This window comes from Zingiber officinale, chromosome 8A (genome assembly GCF_018446385.1).
Source record: "Zingiber officinale cultivar Zhangliang chromosome 8A, Zo_v1.1, whole genome shotgun sequence".
NCBI lineage: Eukaryota > Viridiplantae > Streptophyta > Magnoliopsida > Zingiberales > Zingiberaceae > Zingiber > Zingiber officinale.
The window spans coordinates 41,665,823-41,682,474 of NC_056000.1; the positions used below are offsets into that span (position 1 = coordinate 41,665,823).

Below are 16,652 nucleotides of genomic sequence, written 5' to 3' on the forward strand. Positions count from 1 at the left end.
CCTCCGGAGCAAAGCTAGGGCACGCCGTCCTCGCCGCGAACCTTCCTCCTCGCATTTTCTTTGGCTTTACCTCAACGTGTCCTCCTCGCTCTCAGCTCCTCGCGCCCCTCACCTCCCTCGGCCGCGAAGCGTCCAACTCCTCGTGACTTAGAAACGGGCGATCTCTCTCGGCAAACCTCCGAAGCGAAGCTAGGGCACGCCGTCCTCGCCCCTCTAGTGTTCCTCGTTCTCACATATTCGCGCGGACACAAAGCTTCCAGATCGTGCCCCTCACCGCCCCATTATTCTCGCTGCCACCTCTAACCGCCACAACCCCTCTTTGTAAGACTCCTTGTCTTTGCTGGGTCTCTCTTCTACTTCCCTTTGTTCATAGTTTTTCTCTTGTTTCTATAAGGCTAAATGATCTTTATTCATCTCTGATTTCTTGAATGTTTGATTTGTTTAAAAAATAAAATTGTATATAATTTTATCGAAATTTGTGTTTTTCCTATTTATTCAAGAAAACCTTACCACTAACTATGGAAGCATTTCTAAAAAGTCTTATCTTTCTTAATTCTAACAATGCAAAGCATAAGGATATTTGGTAGCTTAATCCCTATTCTCATCGTTGATAATTTTAACCCTAGGAAGGCAATCTCATCATTTATTTATTTTTATATCAAATATTTAGATTTTATCATCAGATTAATCGATCTCCACCAATTAAATGTAAGAAGCGTGACATTAATTCTAATTATTTAAGAAATACATTTTGCTTTTACCACCGTATCAAGTCCAAGGACAACATTAAAAAGTTTCTACAGGCCCAGTTAATTAAAGGAACAGATTTATTATAATAGGAAAGGATGAATTTCAACTATAAATAAATTTATGATTTATCACGGTAAAAAACACGTGTGATCAACGTAATCACATGACAACGATTTAAGCATAATAGTTATTATGCCAATGCTCCAATTTATTCCTATATATTATATAATTAAAAAAACTTATAAACAGTAGAAGTGGTGTTTCCTTGATGCCGGAGAACATCTCCTGGTAAAAAAAAAAGATGGGGGATGATCCATTTTCAATTGTGATTGGATCATAATTGTAATTCGGTCGTAATTGGTTGTGATTTTTTTATAGGTTCATCGTCTCCACCAAATTATAGTTTGGATCAGAACGGACAGTCGGAAGCCGTCCGGAGGCTGCCCGGAGGTCGCTAGAAGTGGACAAGTGTTCAGGTAGTCGGACGCTGAGCAAGAGGCGGCCTCTGGCCACCCACTCCAACCCAACCTATAACTTGATAATGACGATGAACTCATAAAAGGATCGCAACTAATTACGATCGGATCACAATTACAATCCCATTGCAATTAGATCATCCTTAATTCACTTTTTTATGGACCAAGAAATCTGGCCTCGGTGCAAGCCTTTTCGCTTACCAGAGCGTCTTTTTAAATTTTATTTAAACAACAAAATTTAGTGAGCTAATTTCATACCTGAGTTGATTTTGATTCGATTCACTTGGATTGTGGAACCGGTGTTAAACTAAGCCGAACTGAACAGAACAGGTTTGTTCTGAACCGGGCAACTACAATTGCTGAGTCGGTTCAGTTCCGTCCGTGAAACCCTACTTCCGAGCAGGGCCTTGCTGTGTCGGTTTGTTCGTACCCTCTGCTTCGATGGCCGGATCAGCTATCGAGGCCTGCTCTTGGGCTTTCTCGTCGACATCGACAGTAGCTATCTTCCACCTTCTTCCCTAGCAGTCTCCACAAATTCTCGTCTCGTGGAAGCACGTTGGGTTCTCGTAAGGTTTTGGCAGCGGGCAGCATCACTGATAGCTACCTTCTCAGAAAAGGTAGGATCCTTTATCATCCATTCCTTTGAGATACTGTTCTTTCATTTAGGCTGCAGCCTTGTCAGATTCTGAGATTTGGTGGGATTGAGGTAGTTGTCCTGGGTTGCTATGGTTTAGGAGTGGGAAGTTGTGGCTGATCCCTTGTAGCGTTTCCTGATTCTAACTGATTTCCCATCATATGGTGATCGATCTATCATACTAGGTGTTTTCGGGGGAATGCTTGGGTCATGGATGTGAGTTTGGATTGATGGGCTGAGGAGGTGATACTGCTGTATAGGTCGATGGTGATGTGTAAGTCTGGTGTACTATGTTATGTGGTTTGTGAGTAATCGCGATGTGTCCCAAAGACCCATTTTTGATGTTTTTGAGTTAGGGTTTAATCTTAGTTTAGGTGTATCAGTCAAGCCGTGACTGAAACTTGAACTCAGAATCTTCTTTTCTACCTTTTTGTCTCTTTTATCTGTTTTGCTCTATGTTTATCTTTTGGCTTCACTATTATCGCTTGGTTATTTATTTACCAAATTCATGCTTTATATCCTGTTGATAATTTGTAGATGATGTGTATCTCTTTTACTAGTGATCTTAACATGTTATTTACTTTACCGTTGCGCCAAGGCTCCCCTTCTGATCTTAATATGTTATGATGCATCTAAATTCTATATGAATATATGATCGTTTTTTTGTATTGTATTAAATGCTACTATAATATACTCATCAATAGAATTAATGATATCATGCCAATCAACATGATTAAGTGACTACTATGTCTATGCCAAATAGGCCTTTAGCCAGAGTTATATGAGAGACTAAGCTTGTAAGCCCTTATGCGTTGTGATTTCAGTATGAACTATAAGTTTTGCTCGTTAACACAGTCAAGAGCACTATCTTGGCAACACATTTGGTCATAGGCTATGGTTTGTGTTGGATGCAACACTTTTGGACTACTGGTACAATACTCATCCTTGAGCAGGCACAACGTACTTCTTTGTATTTCAGTGTCTAATGACAATTCACAGGTCAGATACTTTGATCTACTTCATGAGAAGATAAGTGACATGCTAGCACAACTTTTCATTTTGCCTAATTTTTTCTATTTAAGTGTGATGCTATTAAATTTGTGCAATTGTGCACTTAGTTATAACCAGTTATGATAGTAGTATATAATGCATTGGTTCAGTATGTATTGCTATAATTCTGTATTGCTGTGTTAAGCTGTTGAGTCAGGATTAGCCTGTGGGCTCAAAGATCCAAAGTAAAAAAAAAATGAATAGAGGAGGATGTTGTGAAGAATATGAGAGAGATTTAATGGTAATGCTACTCAAGACTAGTAATAATGAAGGAAGATCAAGAGGTGTTTTTAGTAATAATTATGAGATATTGAGAAAGATTATCAAATTCTATAAACATGCCTCTTTAAGCTTGATATGAGGGATTGTAATTAATGCAAGCTGTAGTAATTTAAAGAGTCGTTAAATAGGTGACACATGTATGCTATGGAGATCGTGTGAAAGGAATCCATCATAATACTTTAAATTTAGTCAATGGGAACAGACACATCCTTTAATAGAGAGGCTTACTGTATTGACCCATAGTGCTCTGGACCAAGACATAATCATCATGAATGGATTCTTTAAATGCTTGCACTTCAGTGCAATGAACTCAAACCGCTCCACCACAATCCACTGTCTAGTTCCAACCCAACCTTAGATCCTTTGTGGTTCCATTTTGACCCACAACGAATGAGTTGCTTCTTACCCGGCTAAGTCTAACTCTAACTGAGTTCCTAGTATTTCAACTGAATTAGGGCCAACTCATTACTTAATTTGACCAATTTCTTCCACACTCGATTTTCTCTAGCCAACTTACCCAAGTGAGAACTGGGCTAGATCTAGAGAATAACATAATTTTGTATCTATTATAATGTTAACCATAATAAAACTAAATAAGGTAACTGTATATGTAGGATGCATATGCCATATAGGATCATTTTCTGTGTTTATGATCCCTTCCAAATCTGCCTAGGCAGCTACATCTGCTGCCCGAGCACCACTTCCATAACCATAGCTGCAATCCATGATATCCTACTAAGAACAGTACAAACAGTACAATCAGATACATGGATGTTACTACTAACCTGTGGTACTATTACCCATATCTCCGCCTAAATCTAATCAACAAAACCCTGCATTCTTATATCACTTTGCTGAATCAAAGGGATACATCTGTAGTACTTCTTAAGTAGAAAAATCTACTTTCCAACTTCTGAATATATTCTCCCCTAGTTTTTTTTTTCATTATTTCCTTGCATCTCTCCTTTCATATATTGTATCTGGTCTACTACAAATCATAATCACATATGTCAAGTTGGCAACTAATGCAGCATAGTGAACTGTTTCTAAATCTTCTTGAAACCTTTTTATTATGTGATTGCTCATTACAACTTTGTTTTTCTACATCACCACCATCACAAGCAATTTTATTCTTAGATTTGCATTCCTCCCCAAAGTCCATAACTGAAAATTCATTTGATAATCATTTCTTAAACTTCTTAGCTTCTTGGATATCAACTTTTGCAATCAACATGTTTTTTCCCACCAAATTTTATTCATTGGGCACAACAATTATTTTTTAATTTCATATTTTTACTCAGATTCTATATAAAGCTTCTGTTGGCAATTGTGGAAATTTCAATTTCGCTGCAATTAGTATCTTCTATTGGAACAACAATGACCAACTTAGCATCTAGCCAATCTACATTTGTTCGTGAATCCATCAACTTCTTTTACCACTACAGTAGGTTTTGTTTCAAACCAATTAAATTCTTATTCAACTCCATACCAGGTCTTTAGCAGCATTTTGAGTCTTGTGGGTTGCACCATGTCACTGTATCTGAATCATAAAGAGAAATGCAATTTTAACATCCAATTAATCTACTTATATGCAACCATAATACTCTGCACTAATCTACTAGTAGTTAGGTTAATGATTATAGCAAATATTTTCTTGAAATTGATACAATTTATTATTATTATTTTATTGTAAGCCTTTGAAACTTAGTTTTGTTTGGCATCTTTTTTCGTCATCATGCTCATGTAAATTTACCTTTGTAATATATATATAGAAGGTAACTCATTTCCATATTTTGTTCCTCTCTGAAGATTCCATCTCTTTCATTTTAACAAGGTCTCACTTCAGTCTGCATTGGCTTAAACATAGTTTTATCATCACCTCCAATAGGTGATAGAGGGAAGGAGACTATTATTGTGGGCATATGATACTCTTTTATCTCATGCACATCCTGTTAGAAGATCTCCATGTCAATCTATTCACTTTCTCGAGTTGTTTTTCTTGTTTGTCAAAATTTGTCAGAAATCTATATTTGTACATTATGTTTTTATTGGATACCATTCATAGAATTGTAAATGAGCCGAGTCTTTGGGTCGTTTAGAATTGTTTGGTAAGGAGATCAAGCCGAGCTAGTCCAAGTCTAAAATTAACCAAGTTGTTGGATGTTTTTTTTTAAGATTGAGCTTCGATATGAGCTCGAGTCGAGTTTGATTCATTTTGATGTATCAAACTCTTAATTCAACTTGTTTGTTTGAAATTTTTATGTTTTAAAAATTGTTTGATTGCTTAGGGAGCTTGTTTGTTCATTTTGAGAGATTGTTTATTTACTTGCAGGAATATTTATAAGGTTGATACGAGCTTGTTTATAAATTTAGTAAGGCTTGTAACAAGTATTTAGTCGAAATTGATGACTAGGGTTTTCAGTGTTGACTCATGCTGTCTGATATGCATTGAAACACATTGGCAAGCTCGTGCCGCCTATGTTGACAATGAAACATGTGATTTTCGTGGTCAAGGGTTTTCCTGTGTGTTGGCATTTTGCACGAAACAAAGCCAAAAGAGAGGAGAGGAGGCTTGACTTATAAAAGGTCTGAGATCATTTTACCTGAAGCAACAACGTCTACAGAAGCTACCAACAATGATGATGAACGGCGGCGAGTGGCAACTACTTCTTTGGAGCAACAAGTGATAGAAGAGATAATCATTGATGGTTGTTGACTATCGCCGGCTGGATCACTACGAGATGACGATCGCCGATAATTGCTGCACAAGAGAGAATTGGAGCTGGGACGAGTGAGGGTCAGTTAGCATTGAGAGAAAAAGAAAACCTAAACTATATATCATTTTGTTTATATATATGTATATACTGTTATTATATTTAGAACAACTTATATATATTAAATTGTTTGTTATCAATAATATAGCAATGCTTTATTTGCTATAACAGTATATTTAATAAAAAGTTTATAATTATTTAATATAACTGTTATATAAAATCTATATCATTATTTTAAATTACGTACCATGCAGAGTGGCACATTCGAAATTTATTGTTTGATAAATTACTAAAACTTAATATTTCTTGGCACAAGCAATGTCTCCTCTGTCACTGTGTCACTTATGTCAACACCTCTTACTATGTGTTAATACAGGTTAAGATGTATTAAGATAATGATGCTATTTTTTTAATTGTTCGTGCCATATAAGATAATGATAAAATTGTATCATTCCATTCCACATGGAACATAAAGTCTGAATATATAATCATTCGTGTGTTAAACATCTCAAATGTTATATGATGGCACCACTTTTAGTAGGGAGTCTTGGACATTCACCAGATTCATAGATTGGATCACTCAACCAGATTGTCAGAAATCCAGGTCTGTTCAATTTTAGTGAATTTAGTGAAACAAACAATCTATAGTCGAAATGATTTGATTTTAATAACTAGGAGTTCCCTTGTGAAACTCTTTGTCATTCATTATACAGGTGAAGATGCAGATACGGGTAAAGTGTGGTTGTGGTGATGGAAAATGCCTTGAGTGGGCTATCATTGAGCTCCAAGGAGTTGTTGAATCTCAGTCTACAGGTGCTGGTCAGATCAATGGTCTAGAAATTGGACGTCTCTGTTGCTCATCATCTTCCTCTCAGGTCGAGCCTATGTTTCAGCACCTCTTATTAACATACTTTTCATTTGGGATTCCTGTTTAGCATTAGATATTTACTATGAGTTTCTTATTCTGCAGACAAACTATACCTTCACTGTGGGTTACCATGAACTCTCTGGCACAAGGGTAGAGTTGAAAAAACCTCTATTAGTTTTACAGAAAAAGGTGGCAACAAGTTCGACAATGCTGCCTCAGTTTTCTGATTCCCCACCAGTAGAATTAGAAGTCATTGGAATTATACGCCAGAAGATCCTATTCAAGAATAGGCCAAAAGCTTTGACATCAAGTACAGGATCTTTCTTCCTCAAGCAAATTTAAGATATTGCTATGGGTTGAGCTCATAATCGGTTCTTATTTTATAGGGGCACAGTCAAAGGAAAAGAGAACTTCGTAATAACCTCTTCTATCACAGTAGGTGCCACGTTCAGGTATTTTCACCATCGCAGAAGATGATAATGGCTTGAGCAGTGGAGTTTTCTATTGCAAGATTAATCCAGACCTTTTTGATAGAAACCAAAGAAATTGAGTGATTTCGATGGCTTTATTTCTTCTTTTATTTGTTTGGTGGTCGTAAAAAGATACGTGCCTACCATATTACTGTAATCTGAGCACCTGCTAGCGGTCAGGTTTGTGATTGTAAGTTCCCTTCGACTTACCTACTCCAGTTAATTCATAGTGATCCAACCTTTGTATTTATTTTTTTATTTTATTTTTGATAAAATCAAACTATGCTCCATTCTTTTTAATTTTTAATTTATTTCATTTATTTTTTAAATTACTTTTGGTTTTCAACTTTCATCCCTATATTAAATTGCAAGCTAATGTAAACATCAGTTGCAGCATGATTTGATCAAAATTGGGATTTTTCATATTTTAGTTTGCAATAGTTTGTAGATTTATGCAAGGTGAAGAAGCAGAAATAGCCCTCAATGGATTTGCAGTCGAGTTATGAAGAAATGCAGACCCATTCACATCGGTGGATATAACAAATAAAGTATTTGATAATTTTAGTATAAATGCACTTTTATTATTTGAAGGTATTTATTTGGATGATGATAACAGTTGGGCGATCTGTGTTTATATATAGAATAATTTTTTATGGTTTAAAAATTTGAAGTTATAATTCGAATGAGAATTATGCTAAGAGCTTAGTTTTTTTCCTCAAGTCAGTTTGTTTGGGGTTTAAATTCTAAATTTACCTTAAATTAAGTGTCGATCTCCACCTTGCAAAGGTTTGCTGGGCTAGGATAAATTATTCCACATGGTTTATATGTCCGTATATTGTTATGGATCTAGTGATATTAGACTATTTAGAATGAGTAATATAAATTGATTCATTAGTTATTACAGGTCAGTTTTTGTCATTTTTCTTTTATACTAGTTAATTTACTAACTTCTCCCTGCTTAAATGAATGATAGACTTAGTTAATTTTATTGACTAGCCTTGGGATGATCAACTCGATTTTATGGAATTTTTCCATCGAGTACTAGGATAAATCAGAAAGTGCTAACGGTAAGGTGGCAAGAAACCTTGCTTAAAGCATTATAGATTTGTAATGGTGATTTAAAGCGGAAGAAATTTAAATATTTAGTCTTTATTCAATAGTTATACTAGTTGATTCTAGGTAATAGGATAGTGGTAGATTGTTTTTTCAATTTTTCAGACTAAAGATCGAGTCTTAATTTTGAAGATCGAGTCTTAATTTTGAAGATCGAGTCTTAATTTTGATGATTTAATTTTGATAAATTTTTTTTAATAGACGGTTAATTTAAAAATATTGAGTTAATAGATAATAATTATATTAATAGTTAATTTGTAAATCAATTTGTATTCTGTATCATGCGATTCTTAAATATTCAAGCTGTTTTAACTTGCAAAGTTGATTAAAATTGATATGAAAATAATATTGCGAGGGAATAATTTAAAAACAAAGACTGCTTAAAAATTTATTATTATTATTCTGATTGATTTTTTACATGTGGTAAAAAAATAATTCACCCATCTTAGTATCCGGTTAATACGGAGAAGGGAGAAGATAAATGATGGATAATTAATAGCTATTAATACAAGTGGAGGTACTTGAGTTGGTTTAATAAAAGCCAAAAGATATTTAAGGGGAAAATTAAATATGCTTTAAGTATTGGCAATTGATTAAAGTGTACATTTAAAGTGGTGGATTTTCTAAAAGGTCACACCTGATTCCCATTAGGACAGTAGAATGGTTAGAATTTGAACAACTAGAATAGATTTTTTTTAATTATTATTATTATTTTATTAGATTAAAATTATATTCTTTTCCATGTATTTTCATATTTAATTTTTTAAAATTTTCTTTCTATATATTAATGATTAATTAAATTTTTTAAATGTCTTTAGATTCATCTTCTAACGGCTAGATTCTAGTCATCTAGATTTACCGTTCTAATTCTACTCTTTCCGTCAATAATGGACCTCATTCCCATTTATTAAAGCATTCAAGTTACTACGGTTACAATTGGTTGAGTGTAATATAATCGACCTTGTAATGTAATGTAATTTTGATTACATTACTACGTTTGGTAAATCTTTGATTACAAAGGTGATTATACTCTTTTGTTTGGTGTCTATTATTTTTTATAAAAAATGTAATTTGTATTATTATAAAATAATAAAAATATCTTACAATTTTTATGGGTGGCAATGGTCGTTGCACCTCTACCGAAGCTTGCGGCAGCCACCGGCAACCGTTTGGTCGTCGCCGTCGGCAACCGCCAACAGGCGACGACGGCTGTCTGCGGCGACTGCGGGGGTGTTGACGGTTGGTCGACGATGGTGACGACGGGCGGCGCATTGTCCGCCGGCAACAGCGGCGGCTACGGGGGTGCCGACGATCGGTGGTCGACGGGCGGGCGGCCGCCGGCGATAGCAGACTAGGAATATATTCAACATTCAAATTTTGATTAAACGATGATCTCATAATGCAATCGGATTACATAATATTTATTTTGTAATTTAGATTGTAAAATTTTACTATCTTTTGTAATCAAATTTACGTTACATTACAAATTTAAAAATAAATCAAATAAAATAATCAACCTTATAATATAATCCTTATCCTACAAGTCATTATTGAGTCTCGCTTATGTTATCTCTCTGTTTTAAATCAAACTATCTTCCAACACACATTTCGACAGAATTTTAACAAAGTTAAAGTATCGGGAAGACTAAATCCTAAAATTTGAAGAAAAACTTTGAAGACTTAGCTTGTTTTTCAAAGAAGACTAATCAATATTTCAGCATAACAAATCATTCAGCATTTTTTCATCGATTATCTTTAAAATTTTCTTATGTATTATGTTGATACAATTCTTATTTATTTGTTTATTTATATCGAGTATAAAATATATTTGTTTAGAAAATATTATTTTGGGTTTTTTTTATCTTCTATTGTTGTGTAGTTGAGGTTTATATATATATATATATATATATATATATTCTCGAAGTTCAAGTTTTCTCTAACGTGTGTGTATATATAGAAAGTTGTTATCCTCGCGACGCCACAGTACGCGACTGTGCGCGTCGCGCAGGATAACAACTGTTTTTTCTTTTTATTTTTTTATTTTTTTATTTTTTTAATTTATGAATTAAAAAATAATTAAAATATTTTTTTAAGATTTTATTTCTAGGGTTCAGACTTTGGGTTATAGTGTTAAAGATATTTTTTTTTTTAGATTTTACCTTTAGGGTTCAGACTTCTCAATTAAGTTATAGTGTTTGGCTTAAAAAAAATTAAAATAAAATTAATTTAAGTAGTTATTGAGTATTGTAATATGTTGAAAGGATATATTAATGTATTAGAAATTTATATAAGGAAATGTTAATTTTTTTAATTGATTTTTTAAATTTAAAATATTAAAAAAAATAAAAAAAACCAGCGATCTCCTGCGCGCGCACAGTCGCGCACTGTGCGAGCGCGCAAGAGATCAAACCTCTATATATATATTCTCGAAGTTCAAGTTTTCTCTAACGTGTGTATATATATATATATATATATATATATATATATTTTCTCGAAATTCAAGTTTTCTCTAACGTATTAACAGTGGTTTTAGTTTTAAATTTTCTATATATATATATATATATATTTATTCTCGAAGTTCAAGTTTTCTCTAACGTATTAACAGTGGTTTTAGTTTTAAATTTTCTACAGACTACTTGGTGTTGAACTTTCAAACCTAAAAAATGTATAATAGTTCCAACCCATAACATAGTGGTATTAAACATTATATTTCAGCACCATATATGATGTTGAACTTTCTATAATGGTGCTGGAATATCAGTACCGTTATGGTGTTGAACTAGAAAATGGTTCTGGAATATCAGTACCGTTATGGTGTTGAACTTTCTAGTGTAGTGTTGGAATATATATTCCAGCTGTAGTGCTGAATTTTCTATCGTAGGAATATAAATTTCAGCGCTATATTGATACTTTTTAAAAATCAACAATTGGACGGTACTAATGATTTAAATTCAGCACTAAATAAGTTTTTAGTTCTGTGTCAATTGTGACAGACTCATAACTTCAAAGGGGATCAAAATTAGGTTTGCACACATGGACAAGGCTGATGATTTAAAGCAATGTGCTAAGCAGTGGAAGTCCTATTAGCTAGTGAAAACCTAATTAGAACTTAAGCGAACTTAAGCAATAGAAGTCTGGATGGATCAATTGGGAGCTCACACTTGGTAAGGTGAAATTCTGGAGATGGGAATTCTAAGTAAATAAAATAATAATAATAATTTCAGTTAATCTTATTGATTATTTTTAGGATGATCGGTTCAGTCCCACGGAAATTTTCTACCGATCAGCAGGATAAATCAGGAAGCGCATGCGTCGGTCAGTCCAGAAGTCCAGCATCTTTTAGTTATGCCCTTTATTTAGAGGAAAAATTCTTACAAATACATTGTAGCTAAGATTCAAACTACGAATATCTAAATGATAATTTAAATGTCCTATCGTGGCGACATATAACTCGATCAAGTACTAGATTTTGCATAGCATTTGCATGTGTCATCTTACAAGTAGGGATGTAAATGAACCAAGTCGCTCGTGAGCTATTCGAATCTCGATTCGATAAAAGCTCATTTGAGTTCGTTTAATGAGGCTCGTTAAGATAAATAAACCAAGCTCAAGCTTCGCAATACTCGGCTCGTTAGCTCGTGAATACGTTAGTTAAGCTCATGAATCAACTTTTAAATTAAAAAAATAATAATTTTGATATTAAATTTATAGATTTTACACTCCATTTATGAAAAATATAGACAAATATGTTAAATTTATTTATTAGAATAAAATTATAAATTTTGATAAGAATATTATAATTTTCTCTAAATATATAATTTAATTTTTTAATTCATATTTAAATTTATAATTTATACTTATTCAGCTTGTTTAGGCTCGATAAAAGCTCGAATAAGCTCGTGAGCCATGAATATATTCGTTAAATAAAACTCGAGCTCGGCTTGATTATAAATGAGTCAAGCTCAAACATTCAAGAGTTCAGCTCGGCTCGACTCGATTACATTCCTACTTACAGGTTGGATTTGGATGAAGATCGGTGTGCATCTCGAGGCCAAACTAGGGGTGAACTGGAGATTTAATTGTGTCTCTTTTTGATATTTTAATATTTTCATGCGTAAACTAAGATATATAAGATAAGAAAAGAAAGGAAGATATTCTATTCATCCCCTCTAGCATGTAACATAGTCGTACGTAAAATATTTCTATTTGGACTTCAGACAATTGAAACTGAAATCAAATAGATGCTTAAGGCAGCTAAGGTTTTAACGATATTGGGAAAGGGTTTAAGTCAAATTTGTGATTTGTCTAACTTTTACAATAAGTGGTATAGGATTTACCATGCATACAAGTTGACTTAGTATGACTAAGGTCGTGATAGTTTGATGGCTCAAAGTCTCTGAGATTGAAAAAGGATCGTGCATTTAAGGGATCGTAGGATTAGGAACATCGAAGCACGTTGACAAGAAGATGAACTCCATAAGCAAAGGAGAAAGGATGACTTGAGAGTTCGAAGCACCCAAACAAAAGAAATATTCCATCTTTAATTTAGAAATAGGTTAAAAAGTAATTTATAAATCTATTTTTAAATTGATCAAATGAAATTAATTTTAAATATAAATCGGTATCTAAATTTTATTTTAAATCCATCATGAAATAATATATTAAAAATAATTTTAATCTATTTATAATTCTATTTATAAATTCATATATAATTTTATTTTTAAATTTATTACAATTATTATATTATATTATATTTCTATATTCTTATCTACATATTGCTTTGCAAGAAAACTTACACATTTCAAATAAATTAAAAATATTTAAAATAACTAATTTCTAATAAAAAATATCATAAAATTAACATTGGCATAAATAAATATTTACATCATTTAAACAGATATATAGATTTTTAAATCTCACCTTAAGTAATCTAATCTTTACATTCTTCATATATTTTCTTTGCTTTGCCTATCTTACTCAATAATCTATTTCTACGATAACGAGTTCTAATATTTTTTGCTTTCAATAATTTCTTCATCTATCCTCTTGCTAGTAGCATGGATGTCTACGATTTCTTCCCTTTGCCCTCTCTTTTCTCGAACTCCATAGGATGAATTACTTCTCTTGTAAGGATTAACGAACCAACTAAGTTTCTTGAGACAATCTAGTAAATCAAAATATGAAACAAGTAAGTTTAATAAATATAAAAATAAGCATGCAATGAGATAACTTATATAAGGAAAAAAATGACTACTTACCAACGGTACAAATTTATATTATTTCCATTGAGATTTGAATCATAGCCTAAGGAGAAATGAGACAATCAAACTTAGGACAATTAACATGCAATGACATTAATTTTTTAAAAATCTATACTTGAGTCTGGGCCACAATTCTAATATTCCCGTAAATATGTCATCAACAATATTCCGATCAATGAATTATATTTTTAATTGATTCCAAGTTCATTATCCTAATTGATTTTCCAAGTCTTGACTTATATTTCATCCTTGCAATCTTCAAAGCCCCTCAACAAGTCCCCAGGACGTAGCACAGATGGTAGGTGCATGACATCATCTCTAGCGTAATGGTCAGGTATCGATTCTCAGGAATTGACGACCTAGAGTTTACTCCACCATACACCTGACGCCTGTGTACCTACATGTATCTCCCTCCATATTCGTGGGACCGACACTAGAGGGTCATTAATGTAACATATCTACATTTTTTTTTTCAAAGCCCCTCAACAAAAGGGAAAGCACTTTTCATTTCGAGAGTCCAAAATAACTCATGAATCACACATACACTTACTCTCAATAGAAAGCTACAAATTTTCCACCAACCAAACCTTGGTCATCTTCTAATAGATGCACAACCAAACTTTCTTTACCATTATTTTCTGGTCCACTTGAAATGTTGCACTCATAGAAATAAGATCATGTCAACAAATAGTAAATTTCTTTTATCAATTATATTTACACTAGAAAAGAAACTCTTGAAGTTTGAATTTTGAACCAAGAATATATAAATTTCTTTGATAGATATTTCACAATAGCAGTGAGTCTCGAATTCTTAAAAACTAATTTTAGAAAACTACATCTTCTTTACTAAAATTTTCTAATCAAAATATATGAAATTACATATGGAACATCAACCAACTCATTGACCTTGATATTTGACATTATATTCTAATACAATCTACAAAATTTAGAATCATGGATATATTGTATCTCAGTAAAGCAATCTAACAAGTTTAAAAGACATCATTTAGTATTTACCTTGCATTGTAGTTCTCTAGCGTTGATAGGAGAGGAGCCACTAAATTAATTTAATGATGTAACATGGAATGTTTGCCGCCTTTTATCTAATGAAAAATAGTTTCTTGATTAAGAACGACATTGTTCTGTCCAATTGTTTCAACAATAGAACTGCAATGATTGATTCAAGCAATATGAAATTGAACTAAACAATAGCCATAAGTTATAGTTGTTGACAGTTCTAAAGCATGAAAAATAGTAAACACTTATAGCGATCTTCCATAGATCTACGATCGACGCCGGCAAGACTTGCTGACGGAAGAACGATCACAGAATCGGAAAGCTCTTCATGATTCATAAACCAAATCCCTCTTGCGAGATTGGACAAACCAATCTTGAATATTTTTCTTTGCCCATTTACAATCTTGTTCACACGGACGAACCTTGCATAGAGACCTTTTCGATATGGGACGAACCCTCTCTCGAACCTCGCACACAACAAGCCCCCTCTTCCTTTTTCTCTTGTGCTCCTTATCCCCTTAGATTGATTGGACGACCTTATATAGGTGTAGAAGGTCTCTTCCCCTTCCTTCAATTATGGAGGAAGGTGATTGGATTGGAAGAGGAAGGGGAAGGGGCACCTTCTCACCTTCCTAACTCCAACATCTCCCACTCCTCCAAGTCAATCCATAAAGATCATATAGTCACAAAGAGCATATAAGTCACATAGACTATTTTGTAATTAAGTCACAAATACCAGAGCAAAACACTAATTAGTCACAAAGATTAAATTAGAACATCTAATTCATACTTTAGGGAAAATAATTCGTGCGACAGCAAGCACACTGAGCAATTATTGCTAAGAAGATTGTTACACCTTACATAGCTGCTCTCTGAGCGATTAATGCTAATAAAGTTGTTACACTTTACTTAGTTGCTCTTCCAAATGAATTAGAGACACTCTCATAATGGCACATAGTCTCTCTGTCCTGGTGGCACATAGCCTTTATTCAGGAAACATCCAATCTCCCAGTGACACACAACCATTATCTTGGAGATTTTCATGTCTTGCTATTTACCCAGATTAAATAATCTTCATTTACATCAATATGAACATCTCTAATCCCTTATAATGACCATTATGTCAAGAGCATGTTCCATATTCAATATTCACATTCATTTCTATACATAATAGAAATGAGTCGACCAGTGAATAATATCAAAAGATGTAAATATATTTAATCTTCCTTTTTAGCTACAATCTATTCATTTCAATCAGTCGCTTTCCTAGTTCTGTTCCATAAATCGAATCATCCATAGTCATAGGATACATGCTAAAGTAGTAGACACTGATTAAAACTTCAAGTAAACAGCTAAATAGTCACTAAAGGCACAAACTAATATTAACTTATAATTTCAAAGGTCTCACATAGTAGAGAAACATGGATCCATTCTTCTACTATCTTTATTGTCGCCATAACATATGTTGTATAAATCACATGCTACGATGTTATTCTCTTTACTAAAAAGAGCGCATATTTTTCTCAGATTTTAACATCGTACAGATTTCGATCTAGACATATCTAATGCCTAATCCTGAATTCAATATATGAATTCCAATCTGGCTTTCAACAGATTTAGTAAATGGTGGGTTCATTTACTTCGATCATTACATAAATGATCTCATCTTGACATAATTATCAAGGCGACCTTAACTTATAGGTATGCCTCTATTTACAGCTACATAAGCTATCTCAGAAGTAACGGTCTTACCTCTATTTATACTTAACAAATAGATATGATTGTCCATGTGAGTGGACCAATCTCAACCTGTCAACATGCTCATCGAGACTTTAATCCAAAATGTAACAACTTATACACTGAATAAATCATGACATTTTACAACATGTTACATTTTACGAAGTCATAAAGACTTCCCATTCTTTGAAATGACTCTTTAGTCAATGACTTAGTAAAA

At 33.3% G+C, this 16,652-nt stretch overlaps 1 protein-coding gene across 3 annotated transcripts; it reads left to right on the forward strand.

The window, feature by feature from the left end:
- The first annotated feature begins 1,595 nt into the window (after positions 1-1,595).
- On the forward strand, positions 1,596-7,554 carry LOC122008612 (putative uncharacterized protein DDB_G0287975). 3 transcript variants are annotated; one of them, XM_042564401.1, is made up of 5 exons: positions 1,596-1,843; positions 6,505-6,570; positions 6,680-6,841; positions 6,937-7,144; positions 7,221-7,554. In XM_042564401.1, the coding sequence occupies exons 3-5, from the start codon at positions 6,686-6,688 to the stop codon at positions 7,250-7,252; spliced, it is 396 nt and encodes a 131-aa protein (XP_042420335.1). In that variant the 5' UTR covers positions 1,596-1,843; positions 6,505-6,570; positions 6,680-6,685; the 3' UTR covers positions 7,253-7,554. The 3 variants fall into 3 exon arrangements, with proteins under 3 accessions (XP_042420335.1, XP_042420334.1, XP_042420333.1); XM_042564400.1 differs by having other exon boundaries at positions 6,508-6,570; XM_042564399.1 differs by lacking the exon at positions 6,505-6,570 and having other exon boundaries at positions 1,597-1,843.
- Positions 7,555-16,652: the final 9,098 nt, after the last annotated feature.

Coding starts and splice junctions, on each gene's coding strand:
- LOC122008612 (XM_042564401.1), top strand. CDS start 6,686: ATGCAGATACGGGTAAAGTGTGGTTGTGGTGATGGAAAATGCCTTGAG. Junction 6,842..6,936: donor GCTCATCATCTTCCTCTCAG/GTCGAGCCTATG, acceptor CTTATTCTGCAG/ACAAACTATACCTTCACTGT. Junction 7,145..7,220: donor GCCAAAAGCTTTGACATCAA/GTACAGGATCTT, acceptor CTTATTTTATAG/GGGCACAGTCAAAGGAAAAG.